The 25,904-nt window shown below is 35.9% G+C and overlaps 2 protein-coding genes across 3 annotated transcripts in view; one reads left to right on the forward strand and one right to left on the reverse strand.

Annotated features, from left to right (window-relative positions):
• LOC116712599 (kynurenine 3-monooxygenase-like) overlaps positions 1–14,759 on the reverse strand; it is a 32,056-nt gene extending 17,297 nt beyond the window's left edge. Inside the window, exons 1-6 of the mRNA XM_032552408.1 lie at positions 14,621–14,759; positions 14,340–14,409; positions 14,159–14,256; positions 12,556–12,645; positions 10,687–10,735; positions 3,527–3,614 (exon numbers count right to left, since the gene is read on the reverse strand). Of these exons, the coding sequence (XP_032408299.1) occupies positions 3,527–3,614; positions 10,687–10,735; positions 12,556–12,645; positions 14,159–14,256; positions 14,340–14,409; positions 14,621–14,683 (458 nt within the window). The 5' untranslated portion in view covers positions 14,684–14,759. The remainder of the gene's footprint in view (positions 1–3,526; positions 3,615–10,686; positions 10,736–12,555; positions 12,646–14,158; positions 14,257–14,339; positions 14,410–14,620) is intronic.
• Positions 14,760–16,366: 1,607 nt separating this feature from the next.
• LOC116713643 (insulin-degrading enzyme-like) overlaps positions 16,367–25,904 on the forward strand; it is a 29,865-nt gene continuing 20,327 nt past the window's right edge. Inside the window, exons 1-7 of one of the 2 annotated variants that reach the window (XM_032553855.1) lie at positions 16,367–16,497; positions 19,420–19,604; positions 20,480–20,687; positions 22,051–22,220; positions 23,043–23,165; positions 24,630–24,742; positions 24,831–24,993. In XM_032553855.1, the coding sequence (XP_032409746.1) occupies positions 16,385–16,497; positions 19,420–19,604; positions 20,480–20,687; positions 22,051–22,220; positions 23,043–23,165; positions 24,630–24,742; positions 24,831–24,993 (1,075 nt within the window). In that variant the 5' untranslated portion in view covers positions 16,367–16,384. The remainder of the gene's footprint in view (positions 16,498–19,419; positions 19,605–20,479; positions 20,688–22,050; positions 22,221–23,042; positions 23,166–24,629; positions 24,743–24,830; positions 24,994–25,904) is intronic. The other variant, XM_032553854.1, reaches the window with a different exon arrangement.

Consider the following 25,904-nt stretch of genomic DNA (forward strand, 5'->3'; position numbering starts at 1 on the left):
AATTGTTGTTTTTTTATTAGATATTTTACTTTCTTTCTTTGGTCATTTATTTATATTTAGACAATTTCTTTCTTTTACACCTTTTTCAGCTACATCAAGCCTCACAGTCACTTCAGGTGTGAAAATAAAAATAAAATCACTTTTATAGGTGGTAAATAGCAAGACAGATAGGAAATTGTATATAATAAAGCTTAATAAATATTCTATTTCACAAAGTTTGCTACCTTCAGTACAGCAAAAAATCACCTCTGTATCTGTCAGATGCTACAATACAGCAGAAACACAGAAAATCTGTCAAAATTGACTTTGCAAAACACAGAGGGTGTTCATATATCTGCCTACTTCTGCAGAAAACTCATTTCATTCCTACAGGGTTGAATAAAAGAGTAATTACAGCGGTCAGTAGACACAACCCACAGTAGTAATTTTCTTTTTTTATGAGAAATCTTTTAAACAAATTAAACCTTTTCTGTCTTTTTCTCTAATTGCGCAGCCATTAGATTTAACCTCTCTGTTAGCTGGAGCCTGTCGAGTTTGAAATGAATTACTGGGCTTTGTTTCCTGAGGGCTGCATGCTCTCACCACAGGAGGAAGGAACTTTGGAAATCGTCTTGAACGGTTGTCACTGTTGCATTGTCGACTGGAGTTTGTTTTAAATCGTCATTTTGACACCTTTTAGCACCAGTAAACAGGGATTTTTATTGCTAAAGCTGATCTTGAACATGTTATGATAGGTTTATGGACAATAAAAAACATGTTCATTTAATTTAAATAATGAGATACTATCTCATTATTTTAGAATGACTTATTTTAGGGCGTCTTGTCACTTTAAATAAAAATAAATTGCTGCTGGCCACGCACCCCAACTCTAAATTTATGCAGCAAGTGAATTCTGGATGGCAGGTCAACAACAAAACACCAAGATCTCAGCTCGGGTTGCTAGGTAACGGGCCGAGCTTGGCTGGGGTTGCTAGGTAACGGGCAGTGCCTGCTGATTTGTGACGTTACATTCCGAAGGTTTTTAACGAGGCTCATTTTTCAGACTCCAAAAACCATAAACTTATTGCTAAAAAATGGCCGGTTGATTTTTTTTTTTTTAAGTGCTTGAGCTGCTTTTAGGAGCAGCAGACACCCAAACGGAAGTACAAAAATTTTAAAAATATGAATTTGGCAAAAAAAGGTAACATTACAGCCCAACAGATAAAAAGTATACTTTAACCCACAACTTAAATTTTTTTTGCTCCCCTAATAAATAAAAATAAGTACACTCTGTACATGTTTTGTTGATGCAGACAACAATTTCCACTCAGTTAACAGTGTTGCCTATTACTAACTAAACACAACAAGAAATTTGGTTTAGAAAACCAACGCGACTTACTTCACCTCCCAAACCAAAAATAAGTTGAATAAATCTAATATTAATTTAGAATTTCTGGTAATATTAAAAATTATGTTAACCAAGTTACTCTATTTTTTTTACATGTGCTCAAGAGTACAGATGCAATTTGGTTCCAAAGTTAGTAAACTACCTTTTCAGACCACATAAAACCATGTTTTCCAACTGATTAAACAGTTTATTGGAAATGTTTTGTAATTTTCACAAGCATTGCTAATGATAGCAGGTATGTAACACAAGGAATGACAAAGCATCTGGTGTTGACCTGTTTGTATGGGGGGACGGGGTTCCAAATGAAAATCTGCTTAGGGCCCCTAAAAGGTTTTGGCCGGCCCTGTCAATGTAAATCAATGCCAAATATTTCAAGATATTCTAAGCTAGATTTTCCCTCCACTTTGTATTGGTCTGTCTCAGAAAATCCCAGTAAAAAACAACAATGAAAAAAGTTAAAGGAGCGGGAAAACTTCTGCATGGAGCTGTGGGCGTTAAAATAAATGGATATTTTTTAATTTCCAGATAAGACTGCATTTAATTTGAGAATTTGTGTACAACAGTTTGTGCTTCCGCCTGGTGCTTTAATCATGAGCTGAAGCGTGAATCCTCCCACCCGAAAAGAGCTGGAGGTGTTTCAGGGTTAATTGGATTGTAAATTGTGCGTCACATTTTCCTCGGGACACTCAGTTATGAAAAAAACTAATTAATTACTTACAGCCGTTAAAAACACAACAAGTCCATTACATTTCTAAACCCTCGTCAGCTAACACAGTGTTTTTCAAAGCGGTGCCTTTAGGGGGCGCTCAGAAAGTTGAAGGGAAGATGAGAAAAAAAAACAACATAATTATCTGTCAGAGTTGGTTTACGGATCAACATTTTTATTTATTTATTTTTTTTGCTGAACCCAAACACACCAAATTCTGCAGCACATCTACATTTAAGGTTGTCAAAGTCAAGCTAGCATAACTGACCTACTTCACTCTCCCTCGCTGTTTATTTTATTTATTAATTTAACATTTGTCTGACATGGTTATCTAGTTGTTGAAGTGTTGACAATTAGTAGCAAAGTACTGTGATCCTTTTTCTTTTATACATCAGGCGGACATTTAAGATTTAGCGCATTATCTTGACAACCTGACAGCTCAAGCCAATGCTAGTCATCATAGGCAGCAGCAGTTTGTCGGGATCTGATACCCCTGATATCAGGGTGCAAATTATCAAGAGGGGATTGTAATGACAATTTGTACTGTCTGGTAATGAAGGAATAATGTATTATGTAATAATGAAAATTTCTGCCACAGAACTCATAGCCATTTAAAATCAGAAAGTATGAGATTAGCATCTATGCTAACTTAATGTAATAATTATTGAATAAAAAAACTCTGAAACTTTTTGTTTCTCTACATATTTTATAATTTTGTACGTTTGCAAAAAGAATCTTCTTTGGGGGGTGATGACCAGAATTGGGAAGTAACTAGTTACATTTACTCAATTACATTTAGTTGAGTAACTTTTTTTGAAAAATATATTTTCAGTGCGTTTTTGTATACTTTTAGTACATGTCTTCAAAAAACGTTACTCAAATAAATGTGTAACTTTCTCTGAAAGTTTACCTGGCAAACTCAAGCACAGTGTATTTTTAGTACACTGTACTTTTTTACTCTTATTTGAGTAATTTTATTAAAAATTACTTGAGTAAAATTTCTGGATTTTCTACCCACTGAATGAAAAACAAACATGTTTGAACCTAAAATTCACCAGACACAGACACACCTGCAGTTTTGGTTAAAGTTTTATACTGAAAGAAACTGATTTGGAAAAAAAATATTTTGCATGATTTTGTTATTTTTTGTAACTTATATGAATTATTGTCATTTTTATCCTTAAAATATTAAAATTTCCACTTAATTTTAGAGTTTGGTCCATCTGATATAATTTTTAAATATTAAATGATTGATCATTTGATCAGTTTCTCACTATTTGAGTAGACTTTTTACCAAATACTTTTTTACTCTTGAGTAATTTCTTAGATGGCTGCTTTTTACTTTTACATGAGTTAAATTTTTAGCTACTCTACCACCTCCTGCCATGGAAAGTGAACCTATAGGTCTCTGCATGCGGTCACTAACTGTTTACCTGGCGAAGGTCATTAGTCCGGTTTCAGCATGCCAGTCCTGCAGTTTGTGGTCAAAGTTCAGCTTTGTGTTTGGATACGTCTCTGCCTCTGTGAGAGTTACAAAAACAGCCTGTGATGCAACACCAGCTGCCATGTCTTCTTACAATATACCCAAAACTTTTACTCCGCTAACCAGAGGGTCAGCAAAAACTGAACGATCATCAGTGGAACCGCGGAGCTGCAGCTGGGATCTGTGCAAACTGATGGTTTTGGGTTTTCACACTGCGAAATCTCTTTATCTTCAGGGTTCAGAGCGGCAGCCGCCTGAATCAACCACGATAAGAGCAGCGACAATCTCTCCAGCGCATCCAGGCAATCTAATTAAAAACAGAGCCAAGCTGCCACACTTTATCTCTCAGAGGCTCCTCATTAAATATTAGGAAAAATCCTTACAGCTACAAAAAGAAAGGAAAACACATCCCCTCATGTCGCCTATTTAAGGAATGCCAGGAAACGTAAATGGAGAGAAAAGTGCCAAAATCTGGACAAACAATAAAAGAGCAAATACTTTATAAAGAGGTGTGATAATAAGTAACAAAACAAAAAATATTGAACTTAAATGATAAACCAGGTTTTTCATTACTTTTCTTTACAATTTTGATGTTAGTTAACGTCAAGTTGTTCAGTTCAGCTCATTACAGTTCAGTTTGAATAAATTCAGTTTAAAATAATCGCTTCAGCTCAGCTTATCCAGTTCAGTTCAAATTCATTTTAGTTCAGTTTTCTTCACTTTATTTTAGTTCTGTTAAAAAATATATTTAGCTCAGATTAATTAAATTCAGTTCAGTTTACATCAGTTCAATTCAGTGAGTTCAAGTGAATTAAATTCAGTTTAGTTTAACGAATTTCAGTAAAAATACAGACAGATTTAGATGCAGCAGTTCAATCCCATCCAGTTATAAAACAATACATTCAGATGCAGTTAATCTAAAAGAAAAACAAATATGAACATTAAATATCATTCCTAACTGAGCAGCAATGTTACTTATAATTTAAAAAATAATAAAATACACATTATTAAGTTGAAAGAATGAAAAGAAACAACATTTGGCCTTTTAATGCAGAAAACTAGCATGTTTAACTAGTAGAAATGTGTCCAATATGACAATTTTATCAATATTCACCAATAATTTAACCTCTAGCCACATTCCCAGAGGGGTGATGCATCTGTAAACCGCTTTTACTCCGACTTCTTTCTGCAGCTGATGTAACAAAAAATACGTCACAACTCGATGTGTCTAATTCAGGCGTGATTCATCTATTTGGGGCCTGCCATGCAAAGCAATGGCAGGAACCTATTGCTATTCTCCCAAGAAAAGTTTCTTTATTATTGGGGCCTGCCATGCAAAGCAATGGCAGGAACCTATTACTCTACACCCAACAAGCGTCTCTTTATTATAATTCTTTATTTTTCTTCCGTCACCGTTAATGCGGCTCATACCGCTGGGTGCACACCTACAAATGAGGTATCAAAACGTGCAGAAAATTCACGCCATTGGAGCTATTATTTTTGGTGGGATTTGGGGTTAACGTGGCGACATAATTCGCACAAAACTACGAAAAAAACCCCATTATAAGTCAATGGGAAAAATCCTGGAAATACCCTATTTTTGAGGATTTTCTGTGTCGTCACAAATTCACCTAGAAATGCCATTCAAATTTCATTTTGTAGATACGTCTGTGATCTCTTCGAAAGTGAAGACGGCTCGTCGATACCAGTTACGGTTTGTCCACAATTTGCCTCTAAGCGACCCAAAGTTTCTCATTTTTCCGAAAATTACAGTGCTTCTCTCGCTGATTAGAGTGAGAGATGAAGACAACTTTTTCAACCCAAATCATTTTTGAAATCGCCATCACGCCCACAAATATCGCACGATTAGTATCAAAATCGGTCCTGACATTGATACGCCTGTCTGCTCCGGTAAAATGTTTTCGAAATTTATCTAGACCGTACGGTTTTCTGTCACGGTGCTTCAGAGCAAAGTCATGCGACAGGATTTTCTGAGGCTGTCTGAGGCTCTCTCCCATGTATTTGAATAGAATTTCAGATCTGGGCACAACATTTCTTTCTCTCATCGCTGTAAATGTTCTGAGTGAGGTACAGATATGAATCTCGGGACTATCGCAGAAGACACATTGCCCTCTCATACGCTCGAAACGCTTTTCGAATATGTATTACGGTTCCCGAACAAGAAGGATTTGTTTCCAATGCTTTTTTGTCAGTAAAACGTGTTTGCTCAAACACACAATTGTGTGTTTGAGAGCTCAGAGCTCAGAGCTCACACCCTGCTGAGACCATTATTTGCCATAGCAACGGATCTCAAGAGGCTATTGGCTGCTGGTTTGGACTACGAATACGCATCGCTGTAGTTCTATCTATCCTCAGTTGAAACAGATCAGGACTGAACTGGCCTTTAGAACTACCTGCTGCTATGGGCTGTATATAACTGATTTAACTCAGTAACTGTTACACATGGGATTAGTTTTGAACTTTAAAATGAAGCTTAACAAAAATTTCACAATAAAAGCCTTGAATATTTTTACATCATGTAATTGCTCTTTTTGGCTTTATTTGACTTTTTCATCCAAAGCACTGTTACACATGGTATTAGTTTGGCCCTTTGAAATGAAGCTTAACAAAAATTTCAAAATAAAAGCCTTGAATATTTTTACATCAGGAAATTGCTCTTTTGAGCTTTATATAACTGATTTAACCCAGCAATTGTTACACATGTGATTAGTGTGGCAATTTAAAATTAAGCTTGATGAAAATTTCAAAATAAAAGCCTTGAATATTTTTACATCAGGTAATTGCTGTTTTTGGCTTTATGTGACTTTTTCATCCAAAGCACTGTTACACGTGGTATTAGTTTGGCCCTCTGAAATGAAGCATACTGAACATTTCAAAATAAAAGCCTTGAATATTTTTACATCAACTACTTGCTTTTTCAGCATTATATAACTGATTTAACCCAATGACTATTACACATGGGATTAAAATAGACTGTTTTGCATGAGCAGCAGATAGATCCTCTATTGCACATGTGTCAAACTCAAGGCCCGCGGGCCACATGTGGCCGGCTACGTCATTTTATGTGGCCCTCTCCCCCCTACCACCGTTTTACAGCCCCATTGATTGACTTAAAATAGGTTTTGAGCACGAATTGACTACAACCTACATATCCCATAATGCCTTCCGATTCTTACCAACCAACATTACGGCTTCTCGCCACTAGAGTGCAGCAGAGTCACCTCAAGCTGATGATTAATTTTCCCAGCGAATAAAACTGAAAGATCGACAAGCTAACAAGCTAAAGAGCGAAGTCCCGTGATGTTTCAATCGAGGACTTTTACCGTCTACTGCCCCCTGATTTGATGCCACAGCTTCGACTCCATGCAGCTCGTGTTTTGTCCACGTTTGGAAGCACCTATCTGTGCGAACAGATGTTTTCAATAATGACTTTAAACAAGACCAAGCACAGATCGCGCATTACTGACGAAAACCTACACGCCGTTTTGCGGATTGCCACAGAATAGAACTAAAACCAGACATCGACGAACTGACCAGGGGAAAACGGTGCCAGACATCCGGCCAGAAAACATTGGTAAGCACAAACAAACTACATTTAAATAGAATGAATGTAAAACCAAAACTCAGTATACTGGAATATGCATATAGTTTATTGATTTTGCTTGTGTTTTGTTTATTTACAGAACACAACGCAATTTTTAAACTGAGCAGTAATTTTACATCCATGCAAACTCAAATGTAATATTTAAAACTTGAATACATAAAATCAGTTATTTAAAAGGTGTTGTATTTAAGAGGTGTTGTTTAAAAATAAAAAAGATAGCAATTTCTTTTTATTGCAGAGACATTAGATTCTTAAATTTATGGTATTCTTTAAATGTTGTAATTTTGGTTCATTGTAAACTTTACCTGTAAAAAGTTTGTAGAAATCTTTAACATAAGGTCAATATATATTTTTAAACTGTAATATGTTGTGTGTGTGTGCGTTATTGAAAATTTATATTTGTGAAAATCATTAGGTAAATGCTAATGAACTGCCTTCCTGCAGTTTATGAGCATTGAACTGTTACTAAACAGTTCAATGCAAGGTTCATTAGCGTTAGCATTTTAGCTTCAATAAGCTATTAGCTATTTATTTTACTTTTTAGCAATGTTTAGTATACTGAATGGAGTAAATCAATTACAGAAAATATCCTAGTGATTTCCCACATACTGATGAAAGCAATGACGCTAACATTAGCGTTTCTGCTGATTTTAGCTGATATACTTACTTTATAATACTGAATGGTGCACGTCCGCCTCGCTTAACGTTCTTGCGATTCTCCGCGTGCCACTGATTACGTTGCGGCGTTCTTTAGCGTCGACGCCGATTTGTAGCGTGACGACGCCGGGCCCATGCCCGACGGGCGCGCCTTGGCAGGCCCCGGCTAAATTTCTTCCGAAATTTTCTAGTTATTATTATTATTCTTTATTTTTCATCCGTAACCGTTAATGCGGCTCATACCGCTGGGTGCACACCTACAAAAGAGGTATCAAAACATGCAGAAAATTCACGCCATTCCAGCTATTACTTTTGGTGGGATTCGGGATTAACGTGGCGACATAATTCGCAAAAAACTACGAAAAAAACCCCATTATAAGTCAATGGGCAAAATCCTAGAAATACCCTATTTTTGAGGATTTGCTGTGTCGTCACAAATTCACCTAGAAATGCCATTCAAATTTCATTTTGTAGATACGTCTGTGATCTCTTCCAAAGTGAAGACGGCTCGTCGATACCAGTTACGGTTTGTCCACAATTTGCCTCTAAGCGACCCAAAGTTTCTCATTTTTCCTAAAGTTAGAGTGCTTCTCTCGCGGATTAGAGTGAGAGATCAAGACAACTTTTTCAACCCAAATCATTTTTGAAATCGCCATCACGCCCACAAATATCGCACGATTAGTATCAAAATCGGCCCAGACATTGATACGCCTGTCTGCTCCGGTAAAATCTTTTCGAAATTTATCTAGATCGTACGGTTTTCTGTCACGGTGCTTCAGAGCAAAGTCATGCGACAGGATTTTCTGAGGCTGTCTGAGGCTCTCTCCCATGTATTTGAATAGAATTTCAGATCTGGGCACAACATTTCTTTCTCTCATCGCTGTAAATGTTCTGAGTGAGGTACAGATATGAATCTCAGGACTATCGCAGAAGACACATAGGCCTCTGATACGCTTTAAACGCTTTTCGAATATGTATTACGGTTCCCGAACAGGAAGGATTTGTTTCCAATGTTTTTTTTCAGTAAAACGTGTTGGCTCAAACACACAATTGTGTGTTTGAGCATGTATGACTCACAGCTCACACCTGCTGAGACCATTATTTACCATGGCAACGGAACTCAAGAGGCTATTGGCTGGTGGTTAGGACTACAAATACGCGTCGTTGTAGTTCTATCTATCCTCAGTTGAAACAGATCAGGACTGAGAACTGGCCTTTACAACTACTTGCTGCTATGGGCTGTATATAACTGATTTAACTCGGTAACTGTTACACATGGGATTAGTTTGGAACTTTAAAATTAAGCATATTGAAAATTTCAAAATAAAAGCCCTGAATATTTTTACATGACGTAATTGCTCTTTTTGGCTTTATTTGACTTTTCCATCCAAAGCACTGTTACACATGGGATTAGTTTGGAACTTTAAAATTAAGCATACTGAAAATTTCAAAATAAAAGCCTTGAATATTTTACATGACGTAATTGCTCTTTTTGGCCGTATATGACTTTTTCATCCAAAGCTATGTTACACATGGGATTAGTTCGGAACTTTAAAATGGAGCATAATAATAATTTCAAAATAAAAGCCTTGAATATTTTTACATCAGGTAATTGCTGTTTTTTGGCTTTATGTGACTTTTTCATCCAAAGCACTGTTACACGTGGTATTAGTTTGGCCCTCTGAAATGAAGCATACTGAAAATTTCAAAATAAAAGCCTTGAATATTTTTACATCATGTAATTGCTTTTTTTGGCCGTATATGACTTTTTCATCCAAAGCACTGTTACACATGGGATTAGTTTGGAACTTTAAAATGGAGCATAATAATAATTTCAAAATAAAAGCCTTGAATATTTTTACATCATGCAATTGCTGTTTTTGGCTTTGTATGACTTTTTCATCCAAAGCACTGTTACACATGGGATTAGTTCGGAACTTTAAAATGGAGCATAATACTAATTTCAAAATAAAAGCCTTGAATATTTTTACATCATGTAATTGCTCTTTTTGGCTTTATTTGACTTTTTCATCCAAAGCACTGTTACACATGGTATTAGTTTGGCCCTTTGAAATGAAGCATACTGAAAATTCCAAAATAAAAGCCTTGAATATTTTTTACATGAAGTAATTGCTCTTTTTGGCTTTATTTGACTTTTTCATCCAAAGCACTGTTACACATGGTATTAGTTTGGCCCTTTGAAATGAAGCATACTGAAAATTTCAAAATAAAAGCCTTGAATATTTTTACATCATGTAATTGCTCTTTTTGGCTTTATTTGACTTTTTCATCCAAAGCACTGTTACAAATGGTATTAGTTTGGCCCTTTGAAATGAAGCATACTGAAAATTTCAAAATAAAAGCCTTGAATATTTTTACATGACGTAATTGCTCTTTTTGGCTTTATTTGACTTTTTCATCCAAAGCACTGTTACACGTGGTATTAGTTCGGAACTTTAAAATGAAGCATACTGAAAATTTCAAAATAAAAGCCTTGAATATTTTTACATCAGCTACTTGTGTTTTGAGCATTATATAACTATTTTAACCCAAGGACTATTACGCATGGGATTAGTTTGGCCCTTTGAAATGAAGTTTAACAAAACTTCCAAAATAAAAGCCTTGACAACATTTTAAATCGTACCGAGTGGTGCACGTCCGCCTCACTTAACGTTCTTGCGGTTCTCCGCGTGCCACTGATTACGTAGCGGCGTTCTTTAGCGTCGATGCCAATTTCCGGCGTGACGACGCCGGGCCCGAACCCCACGGCCGCGCCTTGGCAGGCCCCGGCTAAATTTCTTCCGAAATTTTCTAGTTTCCATTCTTACCTGTTAGCAGCTCTTTGTTCAGATTGGCTCTGTCAACGGACAGGATGTACTGAAAAGAGAGCAATATTTAATGTAGTCCAATCAAACAGAACTGTGAACATGTCCCTTTAAAATGGGAACAGGAAGGCTCCAGGGTTTGTTTGCTTCCTGGTGTTCTGGAATATTTTTGTTTTATTTAACCATGAAGGTCCCTTAATGGGATTATGAGCCTCTGCCAAACTGGCAGCAGGAAAATCATTTGTATTTTCAGACGAGGCTCACATTTATATTTAGTAAAAATATGCGTTAAAAAACAACAACGCTGGAGCATGCCGTGGTGGCGTAGGGGATAGCGCGACCCATGTTTGGAGGCCTTGAGTCCTCGACGCGGGTTCGACTCCCGGACCCGGCGACATTTGCCGCATGTCTTCCTCCTTTACTTCCCCCTTTCCTGTTGGCCTACTTTCAAAAAATAAGGGACACTAGAGCCCACAATAAAAAACACAAAAACGCCTTTTTAGTTTTAATTTATCATACACTGCAAAAACACAAAATCTTACCGAGTAATTTTGGTCGAGTATCTGGTGCAAATATCTTATTACAGTTGAAATAAGACAAAACTAAATTACAAATAACTTCAGCAAGAGGTAGGAGCTTGTTTTAAATCAACAATTCCAATAACAAAATATTTTCCCATGTTAAGTTAAACAATCTGCCAGTGGAACTACAACTGGGTTGCTAAGCGACGAGTTGGCTTGGCTGACGTTGCTAGGCAACAATTGTGAAATACTCTGCCAGTGGAACTAGAACTTTTTTAAAATCAATATTAAAGAATTACCGACTTAAAACAAGCTCCTATAGCTTGTAATTTAGTTTTCTCTTTCTAAGATATTTGCAGTAGAAACTGGACAGAAAATACTTGGTAAGATTTTGTGTTTTTACAGTGTATTTATTTGTCATTCATCTCTGGAAAAATATAAGATTGAACACAATGCCAAAACAGAAAGACATCAGCAATAACCTTTAAAAAGCTTCTGTGGTTTGTGAAAATTTTATTTAAGACGTCTGGAAGGCGTTCACTCCTGAATTAATTAAGTGAATCTAATTTGACTTTTACATTCACTTAAAGGTCAAATTGGGCAGTACTAAAAGAAATCCAACTCTAATAAGAACCCCCTCCCCCCAAAAAACAAAAGATCTTCTATAAGAATGGTATTTGGGGATGTAAAACCAATGTTACCTCTCGGATACAGTGGTGGTGGAGTGGTGATATGGGCTTGCGAACAGCAGCAAAATAACAAAGGTGTTGCAACTGCCGAGTGTGATTGAACATCACTGATGGGACTTTAAGATGGCGTTGCAGAAACTAATATATCTCCTCCCCACAGCCTGATGCTGCCACCACCATGCCTGGGTGTTGGGTTGGTGTTTCCAGGGTGACTTATAGTGTTAGTTTTCCACCAAAAATCGGGGTTTTCCTTCTTTTTTTGCTTCATTTTTGTTGAGTGAAGAGTTACATCTGGTCTCATGTTTATGACATCCTGATTGATTAAACTTAATTTAAAAGACGCTGCAGTTTTTTTTTTCTTACCACAATATGCTCAATACTGACCTCAATGTTAGTCCAAACTCTGGAACGATTAATATTTTATCTGAAGGTAAATTTGTACTTCTGATGCAATCCTTACAAACCTTTTCCCAACAAGACGTTTGTTGCAAAGTAGAGAAATCGTCTTTCATTATGGGAAGCGCTCGCTAAAAATGTGAAGGTTTATTTTTTTGCATTTATTATTTATATGAATAACAGATTTCATTGCAACAGAAACTTTTCTAAATCCTAAACTAAAAATCTACCAAAGCTTGGAAACGGCGGCTGTTCTGTAGATTTACCTGTCCTTTCTTCCCATACGGGATCGGAGATTGTTTCCCACTTAGCGAATGAATCATCCTGGCATTCATCGGGATTCCCTTAGAAACAATCTGGGGAAAGAAAATGGAATAATTAATAATAAAACTGAGGCAAAACTATTCAGGAAGGACATTATGCACCACTTTGTGCTGGACTGTTACCCAAAGAAAGTACTTTTAGAAGTAGCTTTACTGCACTTTTTACTTACTTGAGTGATTTTATTATAAAGTATTGCTGTGTTTACTTCAGTAAAATTTCTGGGTACTCTACCCCAGCTTAAGCTAAAGTAAGACCTCTTGTTTGTGCACAAAGTTTGTTTTCTAATGTAGTTTTCTACCTGCTATCAGCTGATACAGAACAAAGATGGCGGCCGTAACAGAACGGGAAAGAGAAACGGTACAAACAGATTCAAAATGCATTTTATACGGTTCTTTTAAATATATATATATATATATATATATATATATATATATATATATATACTGTATATATATAAATACTCAATAAGCTCCTTACGTTTATCTACGGCTACGTTCACAATGCAGCCTGAAGTGACCCAAATCCGATTTATTTTTTTATGCGACCTATAGCTGACATTTTCATCACAGTCTGAACAACACAGATCGGATTATCTCGGATCGGATGTGACCCAGGTCACCTGGATACTGTATGTGGTCCTAAACCCGATAGCATCATCCGACCTGAACGTTACTGATACTCAACAAACTCTGCGTCATGTGACGCGCAAACGGGAAGAAAAACAACAACCATGGCGGACAATAATGAAGATTAAGTTGTTAATGTGCTGACTCCGGTTGGACAACAACTTTAAAATCGTAAGATGCTAGCTCCACCGCTAGCATCCACGTTTACTTCCGCAAACACAGAGCACGCTCTCTGTGTGACGTTATTGCGCCCTCTACTGCGCATGCGGGACACTTTCAGGTTGTTTGTAGTTCACACTGGAGATCACAAACAAGTCGCATTTGGAAGTGTGAATGACCACGGCAAAAATAAATTTTAAAAAATCAGATTTGACAAAATACCGGGTCACTTCAGGCTGCAGTGTGAACGTAGCCCAGGTTTTTCTTTAAAACCCGGCATATGAAAAATGTTGCTGTTATGGAAAGGCGGTGGACCCTCTTCATACAAGAGAAAACTCAGGTTTTTAAGAAAATGGCTGCTTGTCAGTTAATTGTTAGTTGATTGATAAGATCGATCGTTAGATTAAGTCATTCATCGATAACTTGTGTCTGTAAACATTTGTCATGTTTCGTAAAAGTGCGGCCTGAATTTGAAGTCTTGTAATCAAGTTATTTGTATTAATTTATGTTCATTTAGTCTTTCAAACACCAGAATTTGGACATAATTTTACATTTCAATCTGCTAACATCTTACTTTTTCATTCTTGAGTACGTTCTTGGACAGTAACTTTTAGCTTTACTTGAGTAAATCTACATTGAAGTAGTTTAAGTTTTACTTGAGTACAATCTTTGGGTACTTTACCACCTCCTATCAAGCCTATGCTAATCTCTACAGCTGACCTTTTCTCCACTTGTGCATGAGTACCTTCCATCAGCATACCTTATCCTCCATTCCAACATGTTTCAGGGCTTGCCGGCCTCTGTGGGACAAAGCCAGGTTGATGCTTCTGCCTTTCACTACTTTGGCTTTCCGGATATCTGACCGAAAACACACAGAATAATTTGGTCATCAGTTGAGTTTTTTCTTTTTTCTTTTGTTTTGATTTGTAAATAAAAGCTACCTTCTCTTGTTTCAAAGACTTCCACCTCAAAGCCTCTTTTGGCGAAGAAGCAGGCGTTGAGTGCCCCCACCTCAAAGACGAAAAGAAGTGCTTTGATAATAATGTCAGCACAGTTCAAAATGCCTTTTCTGTACTTTCTGTTCATAGTTTCACTTTTCCTACACGACACGATGAAAGAGTAATGCTTTGTAAAACCAAATAGATGTTTGCACCCAGACAGTGTAAAATAAATACTTTATACACATTGAACTGGTATTTTCACTTTCATTTTCCCTTCTTACCAACCCACCGCCCACCACTGCCACCACTTTCTTGTCTCCTCGTCTGTGCGCTGATTCCTCCATGTCGCTCAGCAGAGTTCCCCGATGGTCTGACCCGGCTCTCTGTCTGGTTCAAAGAGCTTTGCAGAACTGCTGAGTTTTGATTTAAAAGAGGAGGGGCGTTGCATGTGCCACTACACTCTGATGAACTTCCCTGTAACTATCAGTTCCTGTTTCAATGCAAATAGAAACAGGAGATAGCAGGGCGCTCGCTGCAGTCAGGCGACAGATTTTAAGGGTAAAAGTCTCAACTTGTTAGCAAATAGGATTTAAATTACTTCTCAGAGTTTTGCTGGATGCTACTCTTATGGTTTCAAGAAATGTCTCACTTACACTGGAACAAATGAGAATCCAAATGAGACTGGAGTTTGATACCCTGCCTTAAATGAAAGGTGAAATGATGTAAAAAGGTTGAACAAATATAGGATTCTGACGCCATCTAGTGGAGAAGATTGGATCCTGCAGCCTCGAAAAGTTTCTCAGCTCATCTGAAAAACATTCAGTAACTTTGACCTAAAATAACAACAAAATCAGTCACCATTAAAGATTGATTCACTTGTTTTTTAATTCAACAGAAGGAAAACGTTTCTACAGTCACAGGAAATTGAGAATACAGAAGCATTAGCGCTTTGTGAAAATATTCTTTTATTGAGTGTTTGTATAATTGACACTGATACCCTAAATAAAATTTATTTCCTTCAGATGTAACGGGAATAGTAAATGGAGACCAGGTGGAAATTATTTAATCGCAAAATAAATCCAGCAGTTCAAAATTAGGAACTAAACAGCATCACAAAGACTTTTCCTTTCACTCAACTTTAAATCAAAATGCTAGGATGGATCGCTCTGTAAAGAGACAACTTTATTTATTTATTTATTTTTATCCTTGTAAATGTTTCACAAGCTATCTGTCAGGCTGCTGTCATATAAAATATGTATGAAAAAATATTTTTCATTGGTTTTGTGTTATATTTAAATCTTCTGATAGACTAAAACGTGTTTGATTATTAATAGTTGTTCCACATAGAAAGGAACTGAAATAAATGTTTAAAACTCTGTGTAACGACTAAATATATCAGGTTCACTTTTAAAAAATGTAATTAATTAAATAAAACAGCATTCCTATGATATTCTAACTTTCCTCAAAAAAATCTCTATAGAAAGAAACATAATAAACACAACACAAGTTATTAATAAACATTTACAGGAATGAACAGAAGCAAAGAGGCTTATTCACGTAAATACATTAAATGAGGTGTTTAAATAAAGTGTTTTTGTTTAGAGAATAAATTAACATCACTAAACTTACATCTGTGTTTCTGTATTTCCAATAGAGTATTATTAGAGACTAACAATATAGTTCTGTTTATTGCTTTTGGCTCCAAACAGCAGAGTCTAAATTATTTAGGAGCACCCAGCGCTGGATGCGCCAATAAAAGTCTAGCATGACGTTGCTTGCGACTTGACGTTAAAAGGAAATCTCCATGCAGACTGTTTAATCAATTTCCGAATCAATGACACAACACAATATTTAGATAAACTGCAGATTGCTTGCTTCTTGACAAATGTTTTAACTTAGCTATTTATGGCTGTTTGATCTCTGCTGTTGTGTCCGAGTGGACGATTTAAATAATTTACCGCTTAACCAGCGAGTTACGACACGAAATATCCGCTAGTTCTGCGCTCGACTAGTCGAGTCTGTTTAAAGATGGCGCTGTAAAGCCCATGATTTGTTTTCTATGGGTGCAAAGTATGTTTAAGTGCATTAACCGAACGGCCCAGTTCACCAGATATCTCAAGTCAACAGGAAACAGCGTCTGTGTTAACCAAGGTTTTAGGTAAGACTCGCCGGATCATTTTTTAGGCTTGAAATAAAAATAAAAGTAACGCCGGCTTAAGCGCGACAAGACGGTGAGGCTACCGGAACAACGTTAGCTGGCTGAGTCGCTCAATTTGGTTAGGTGATTCAGCTAACGGCTATTAGCCTCGTTGCTATATTAAGATGCAGCTTTAACAATTATCTAACATGATTGAATACGAAACTTTTTCCAATTTATTCAACAATCCCTCTAAACCCAGCGGCTGAAGTCGGCGGTGTCTTGGCGCGTGGTAACTTTTCTGGCATATACTAAACAGAACAAGCTAATGCTAGCCTTCCTATTGTGAGTCAGAGGGATTAAACATGTTCTCCCGATGTTTCATATCAGACAAATAAATAAAACAAAACTTCTGCTTTTAGCTATTTTAATCTGCTCCATTTGTTTGTTTTTAACCACACTAATATTTTTTATGTCAGTTCGATACATGTTGATATTTATACCCGTTCAGCGGATGACAAGTATGGCAAGCGGTTAGTATTTAAAAAAAATAATCCGTACGTTAAAGCCTTATTGTAATCCTTAAATCAGTGTTTCCCAACGCACATTGCCCTGTATGTTTTAGGCGTTTCCCAGTTTCAGCACACCTGATTTAAACTGATGGTTGATTAACAGGTTTTTACTGAACTGCAGTCATCTGCATCAGGTGTTTAAGCTGTGAATCATCATGTTTTGAGAGCTAGATAATTTTCTGAACTGTAAACTTGTCGAAATAAGCAATTAATCGCAAGATAAATTAAAATGAGCTCGGTAAATTCAATTTTGGTCATTTTTGGTAGGTCAATTTTGTTTACAGAAATGTCATAATCCACATTATTTATAGTTTTCATTGTAAGTGGAGCTTTTTTCAGGATTTATTTGTTGCGTTTTTTATGCGTTTTATTTTACTAACAGTGTTTAGTGTTCTTTATACAATTAAAGTTTATCAATCTTTGAGAAGGAGCAAACTTGCATTATGCCAATATCAATATATTACTTGAAAATGGTCTAAAAATTACAATATTATCAATATTATAAACTTGACCTCTTATGGTTTTATTTGTATTATTAATATTTAACTTCTTAGATGGAGTAGTTTATCAATGAATAAGCAAATTCTCCTGGGGGATCAATAAAGTATATTCTATTCTATTATAAATATCGCCAAACTAGTAATGTGACCTTTCCTCTGTTATCCAGTTTCGTTTCGAGTTCTTTTTAATTTTTATACAATTATGATGCATAGTGGCAAAACCTGAAACTGCTGCTCGGCAAGTAACTCAACAGGTTGTTGCTTGGCAACCGAAGGATGAGTGAGTTGCTAGGTAACCAAAGTGTGAGTTGATTCCACCAACTGTGCAGGTTGAGCAGCTGCAGCCGTTTCTCAAACTACATCCCCCAGAATGCAGTGCTGTTCTGAATCTCTGTTTTGTGAAATTATTGAAAATTATATCGGACATATTTTCTATTGTTATTGATCACATGTCTATTACAATATATATATATATATAGTTATTGATTTATTGCCCAACCATAACCCAAACTATTTGGTTTGTTTAAAAATGAGGGAAAAAAGCTACAGTTTTTCAGGTAGATCGAACGTGGTTTTATCAGTTTTGCAGTTGATGCTAATGTTTCACTTAAATGAATAAAACGATTAAGGTGTAGATAATGGGTGTTGTTGTAACTCCACTGCACTGTAACAATAGAAAGGTCTTTGGAGTCGATGGTGCCGACTTATTGATTCCAACATCCACTTAAATGCGTCCTTCAAGCTTCTGCTATACTTAGCTCACCCCACTGAGATTTATTACAACTTGAAACTGAACTGGGAGGATAAAAACTCATTATAATCTAATGGCTGGTTAAGAGTTTCTGGATTGTACGGTTATTTTTGGGACACTCACACACTAAAATGGATGCAAACATGCTCTAAATCAGGGCTGTCCAAAGTTTTTGCGTCAAGGACCAGGATCCCATAGCTGAAAATACTCAGGGACAGTGGAATATTTATGGAGCTAAATTGTGGCCATAAAATTGTTCAAAAGAAAAAATAATTGAAACCAAAAATTTTGAAGCTGAAAAAAATGTTACACGCTACTTTTCATATTCAGGTTTTCTTTTCAGAGACAAATTTATGTAGCAATCAAGTTTATTTGTATGGCACATTTCAAAGTGCTTTACATCATAAAAACACAAAAATACAAAGGCATAAAAGACATACAGTCAACAATTGTTTCATTTATTATGGCTGAAAAGTAACTCTAAATAAGTAAACAATTTCATTCGTTTTTTACTGGAAAGTGTTGGGCACAGATAATTTTTCCTTTACTGGCCATGTTTTCTTTTAGTTTTAACTTAATAAACAGTAACTGTAAATATGTAGCAACTTTTTATTTAAAATAAGAAGACTTGAGCACATTCATTCTATTAATAACAAAAGTTTTTGGGTTTTTTTTTTTTAAATAAAATTGCATTTTTGTTGCTTAGAATAGACTAAACGATTTTCTAGACCAAATAATCTGAAAAAATTACCCTAAAAGTTTGGAAACCTTTTATTATGTCTTAACCTTTTATTAAGACAAAAGTTTCTGCTTTGTTTCATTAAAATATTGCATGTTTAATTTATTGATGACAGAATTCTTTTGCTTTTGAAGTCAGAAAAACAGTATGTATGGAGCAAAATTCAGGCCGTAAAGTTTGCTAAAAAAAAGAAACAAAAAAAAGTTTGAAACTGAAATTCTTGCTCTAAAGAAGTAAGTTCCCACTGTAGGACCAAATTTAGAGAATTCTTGAACGGCAGTCAGGGGGCCACACGACATCATTCCAATGACCACAAATGGCGCATGGGCCACATGTTGAACAACCCCATGCTACATTTTTATTTGTCTCTCTTCCCTGCAGGCCGGTGTCATCCTTACCTCTCAGAATGACGGAACCGGCTGTGAGGAGGGTGGTCACCGATATAATTCGGTCTCCTGAAGACAGACGGGACTACCGGGGCCTGGAGTTCAAAAACGGACTCAAAGCGATGCTCATCAGCGACCCGACGACCGACAAATCATCAGCCGCACTGGACGTGCACATAGGTAAAGTCTTCACTCTTCCCGCTTCTTCACTGCAAAAACACAACATCTTACCAAGTATTTTTGCTCTAGTTTCTGGTGCAAATATCTTAGTACACTTGAAATAAGAAAAACAAACTTGCATGTAACTTTTCAGCAAGACATAGGGCTTGTTTTAACTCCATAATGTATTAATATAGATGAAAAATTACTAGCAGTGTTGGCAGATTACTTCACTTATAACATGTGGGAAAATCTTGTGTTATAAGTTTAGGTCTGTTATGATGGCACATATTACTGGATGATAAATTGTCCTAGAAATTATTGTAATAATTGATAATATTGTTGTTTTGAGACAATATATTTATAGTCATTGCAAAAACACAAATTCTTACCAAGTATTTTTGGTCTAGTTTCTAGTGCAAATATCTTAGTTCACTTGAAATAAGACAAAACTAACTAAACTAACCTTCCAGCACAAAAATTTGCTTTTACTAATTACTGTTTTAAGTCAGTAATTCACAACATTATGATTTATAACATAGGAAAAATGTCTTGTTATAAGTCAATTAATTTGCCAGTGGAACTAGAACTCGGTTGCCAGGTAACGGGCTGGGCTTGGCTGGCGTTGCTAGGTAACAATTGTGAAATAACTGAAATAGTCTGCCAGTGGAACTCAAACTTTTTCATCCATATTAAGGAATTATTTACTTGCACAAGTTTCTTTATCTTAATGAAAAGTTATTTCTAAGTTAGTTTATCTTACTTGAGGTTTACTAAGATCTTCGCACTAGAAGCTAGACCAAAAATACTCGGTAATATTCAGTGTTTTGCAGTGTTCATAATCCAATGTCCTGATTAATTTGGTGAATAAATAATTGTTTGTGGTTCTTTCCCAGGTTCCCTGTCTGACCCAGAGAACATCTCAGGCCTGGCCCATTTCTGTGAGCACATGCTGTTTCTGGGAACAGAAAAATACCCCAAGGAGAACGAATACAGCCAGTTCCTCAGCGAGCATGCAGGAAGCTCCAACGCCTTCACCAGCGGCGAGCACACCAACTATTACTTCGACGTTTCCCATGAGCACTTGCAAGGAGCGTTAGACAGGTAGCTGCCCTGTTTGCTCTGATCAGCCAGTTAGCATCCATGTTCAGCAGCCGGCTGGCATCCGTGTTCAGCAGCCGGTTAGCAGCATCGTTTACCAGGGTTTTTTGTGCTGTATGGAGTTTTGACGAATCATGATGATGATGGTATCTGTTTGCATAAGTGTCGGCATTGATATCAAGTGTTTCACTTTTCATCTCATGAGATGGAATCCCAGTGCATTCTGGGAAAGTTTGATTTCAGTGTTTTTCATCTGATCAAGAGAAGTTTATGTCCTTACTTCCTTTCTTGCTGGAAAATGACAAAAACATGTACAAGGAAAAAAGTGCTTTAGTCTAAATTTTATTAAAAGTTTAGACCTTTATACTTAACGTAAAGTTTTGTATTTTTATGCTTTCCGATTACCAACAAGCTGCGTTTCTCTGAGGCTTTCCATGACCTTAATCCGTAACTCTCACAGATTATTCAGAACATTAATCAGCAGATTAATCAGAAGGAAATATACTTTTAAAGTTCAAAGATTACTTCAAATCTCTGACAGCATTTTAGGACCATTGTGGATAGAAAAGAAAAAAGGAGTAAAACGGTCAATGAAATTTTCCAGAAAAAACAAGAACATTTCTGAGTTTGAAAAGTTGAAAATCAGCTTGAAAAAACTCAAAAAATTTTAATTGATCTCAGAAGTTTCTAGAAAAAACAAGAAAACTGAGCTTGAATAATTGAAAATATTTGACTTTTGAAACTCAGAAATTTCGGAGTCATTTTTACTTATTTTTTCAAAAATGTCTGAGATTAATCTCAGAATTAATTTGTGAAAAATTCAGAAATTTTCTAGAAAAAAATATTTTTTCATCTCTTGAAATTCGAAATTTTTTTGTTTTTTTCCACATATTTCTGACATAAATCTCAAAATTTCAGATTTGTTTTCTAGCAAATTTTCAACTACTCATTCTCAGAAATGCATTTGTTTCATATAGAAAATTTCTGACTTTTTGGTGGAAATGTACTTCTTTTCTTCCTATGACGGCCTTATAGGCCTTCAAGTCTGCAGTAGTGGTGAACCATTTTTAGATAAGTACACTTTAAAACTGTTTTGGTTGTGAACACAGTAGAATAATCCTGTCTGAGTGAAGAGGATCACCTGTTGTATTTTCTGTTTCCTCATTTGCATGGCAGTTGCTCTGAGCTTGTCTTGATGGAAATGATTTATTATCACTTTGTTTAAATGCAGATGGCTCTGCTTTACACACTAATGATGCTGCTATGTATCTCCACTGCTTTGTTTACAAACTCTTTAACAATGTGGAAAATGGAAAGCAGGATCTGCTGCTTTATGCTCGGTCTGAATAGTGAATGATTTTTTCAGGTTTGCCCAGTTCTTCCTGTGCCCTTTGTTCGATGAGAGCTGTAAGGACCGGGAAGTGAATGCTGTCGACTCCGAACACGAGAAGAACCTGATGAATGACGCCTGGAGGCTGTTTCAGCTGGAGAAAGCCACCGGAAACCCAAACCACCCATTCAGTAAATTTGGAACAGGTAGAAAGCCGCGCCAAGCCCTTCCTGAAATGTTTTAACCATTAGTAGATTATCCATTTGGATTTGTTTTGTCACCATTACGTTTACGGTAAATTAAACTACGATGGGTCCATCTCAATAGAAGTTATTTTATTAGTTTGAAAAGTGAAACTCTTAAAACTGTGCAAATTGGAATTCTGAAAATAAATTAACTTAATGGAAACACGGCAATTTAGGAAAAAGGTTTGTTTTTGATAAATAGTTTTTGCGCTAGGATTAGGTGGTTCTTTAGCTATATTAAAATTAGTATATTTAACAGCAATGGAAACTTTTTTTTTTTTTTGCATCACGAGTCACATGATCAATAACCAGATGTTACTACTGGCAGAAATGATGAAGACGACAGGAAGTGGTTGGAGGGTAACGGCGTATCACATTTTGTTTTTTTTTAACTTATGATTTTTATTTTCCTTTTGTTGCATATTACTTTATATAAGAAAAAAAGAAACATGTTCTATTACAATTTTAGGTGAGCACGGCATGTTTTTTTTTTATTGTGTGAACAAACTTATTTACGTGTGATTTTTAATTGTTTCCTTTTTAATGGAAACGGTAATTGCGGAATTATGTTTTTTAATTTTTAGCGGAATACCAACAAAGTTTTGCACACATTTGTAATGGAAACACAGCTAGCATAAAGAGCAGCTGGGGGTACAATTGTAGTTAAATATCATCACAAAGCTGCAATGTATCATTTAGTGGTAAAGATAATTAGATACTGGATTTTTTTTTAATCTTTAGTTGAGATTAATTTATTCTTGTGGTGTTTTTATTGTTTTGCAGGCAACAAACTAACACTTGAAACCAGACCCTCTAAAGAAGGGGTCGATATTCGTCAGGAACTGCTGAAGTTTCACTCTACGTATTATTCTGCTAATCTGATGGGACTCTGCGTGTTGGGAAGAGGTAAGGACTAACCAGGGAATAATTTTATTCAACCCATTCAATAAACCAATGAATTCAGCCATTTAATCCAGTCTGAGTTGATAAGTATTGTGTGCTCTATTCTATAATACAATAAAAAGGATTTTCTCCCATAAAGAAGCATAAAAATATTTTCTAAAATGATTTATTTGAAGGGGATTAAGAGTTATCTAATACAACCTGGAGTGATGGCAAAAAGCAATTCAGAAACAGGAAGACATTGACGGATATCGGTCTTAAAAGGGTTAAAATTAAATTTACATTAGTAACTTTTTGGAAAAGAATTATTTTTAGGAGATTTCTGGATTTTCTACCCACCGGATGAAAAACAAACATGTTTTAACCAAACATTTTCCAGACACAGACACACACCTGCAGTTTTTCTAAAAGTTTCATAAAGTTTTTTATTGAAAGAAACTGATTTGGAAATATTTTCTTTTTGTTACTTATGTGATTATGAATTATTATGAATTATTGTCATTTTCATTCTTAAAATACCAAAATTTCCATGTAACTTTATGTTTTGGTCCGTCTGATGTAACTTTTAAATATTAAATGATTGATAATTTGATCGGTTAGTACTTGTGTAAACTTTTTATCAAATACTTTGTTTTACTCAAATAATTCCCTAGATGGCTCCTTTTACTCTTATTTAAGTAAAAATATGTCGCTACTTTTACTAGAGTAATATTTTTGTGTACTCTATTCACTGTAAATATCTAAATCTCTGCAAACCTTCATGGTTGAACAATAAGGAAGAAACTGGGGGAAATGTCTGACATGAGCAGTTTCCCAGGTAAAACCACACAATGGCCTGTCTCACCTTGTCATATGTGATGAAACTTTATTGTGATGAAACCATGAATGCTGCTGTTCCAGAAAATCCTGAAGGAGGAAAAATGTCCAGCTGAGGCAAAGTGCACATTGACTTTACAGCAATTAAATTACCTACAAAAAGATCGCTCAAAAAAGCTAAATTAGTTTTTTAATAGCCTAGTCAAAGTCTGGACTGAAATTTCAATTTAGGTCCAGAAATTCTTCAAATATTTGTAGAGTAGGGCGGTTGGTGGAACAACCAGTTATTTGGGGTAAATACTTTCCACATGTTGTTTTGAATCGTTGTTTCTCCTCTTAATAGATAAAATCAACCGAAGGCTGAGCTCCGTATTTACTCAGGTTCAATTCGTCTGGCATTAACATTTATTTGGGTGACGCAAAAAGCAAAGCAGACAGTGAGAAATGTTCGTTAGGATAAGTTTTAGGGCCATACTAAGAAAAAAAAAAGAATAAAGTTCCGATTCTACGAGAATAAAGTCATGATATTTACTTTTGATACTTTGATTTTATTTGTCTATCTATTACAGTAGATAGTCAATCATAGTTTATAAAGCAAAAATAAAGTCTGTTGAAATAATAATTATTTTACATGTGTTTTGATCTTTCCAGAGTCTCTTGATGAATTAACCACCATGATGGAAAACCTGTTTGGAGAAGTGGAAAACAAGAACGTTCCGGTTCCAGAATTCCCTGAGCATCCGTTTCAGGAAGAGCACCTTAAAGTGGGTCATTACATCTTTTAGAATATTTCCTGCAAATTTAAAACAGTTAAACTAATCTTCCCTTTTCCCCTGGTTTTTTGTGTTAAAGCAATTCTACAAAGTGGTTCCCATCAAAGACATTAGGAACCTGTATGTGACCTTCCCCATCCCAGACCTGCAGAAGTACTACAAGTCGAACCCAGGCCATTATCTGGGACACCTGATCGGCCACGAAGGACCCGGCAGTTTGTTATCCGAGCTCAAGACTAAAGGTACTGCGTCAAATTTTATCTTCTGTTAAAGTTTTAGATTTAAGTTAGCACTTTTATGCAATCCTATTCAGATGTTAATTTGATTTTTGGGCACCAGAAAGTTGGTTTGTCACATCTGGGAGCAGCAGATGGAAAAATCTGAATTATTTTCCAGTTCTTAATGAAGGAAGCTGGGAAGTTAAAACCTCTGACAGGGTTTGTTTCTAGTTCGTCCCAAACAGGAAGTAGTTATCGACTCAAGTCAGTCAGGTTCAGATTAACTGAATCATGTTCATAGTTCACTTCTTAAAAGTTCTTTGTTCACAGCTTCTAGATGAACTAGTTCTCATTTATTTATCATCATTAATCTGAGATGAAGTTTGAAAACATTTTTCTTTACTCCTTTTCCTTTCATTCTTTCTTTTTGCTCTTTCCTTCCTTTATTATTCTTTTTACTCCTTCCTTTTTGCTCTTTCTTTCAATCTTTTTGCTCTTTCTTTTGCCCTCGTTCACTCCTGACATAAACTTTATTCTATAACTGTTGAATTTCCATAAAAGTTGCTCTCATTCATATATTTAATAATTAAAACTTTGAAAATCTATTTGTCACTTCAGTCACTTGTAGTTGTCTTATTACCATCAAATCCGTTCTCTCTCTTCTCCTCTTCCTCTATTTCTGCAGCTCAAACACTGAATAGCTACCAAATAATGTAATCTGAAGTTGTGTTGGACTCAAGAAGACACTGATTTCACTTTTAAATATATTCCTACAACCATAAAATCTAAATGAATGCAGATCATCTTTATAAACAGCAACTTTCCTCTTTCATCCTGATTCAGTTTAAACATATTTAACTGATTAAAATCTTCAGTTTCTTACCTGCAGGATGGTTGGAGAGACGAATTCAAAGCTGCTGCTTCTCTGTGTCAAT

The sequence above is a fragment of the Xiphophorus hellerii genome, chromosome 22 (assembly GCF_003331165.1).
Source record: "Xiphophorus hellerii strain 12219 chromosome 22, Xiphophorus_hellerii-4.1, whole genome shotgun sequence".
Classification (NCBI taxonomy): domain Eukaryota; kingdom Metazoa; phylum Chordata; class Actinopteri; order Cyprinodontiformes; family Poeciliidae; genus Xiphophorus; species Xiphophorus hellerii.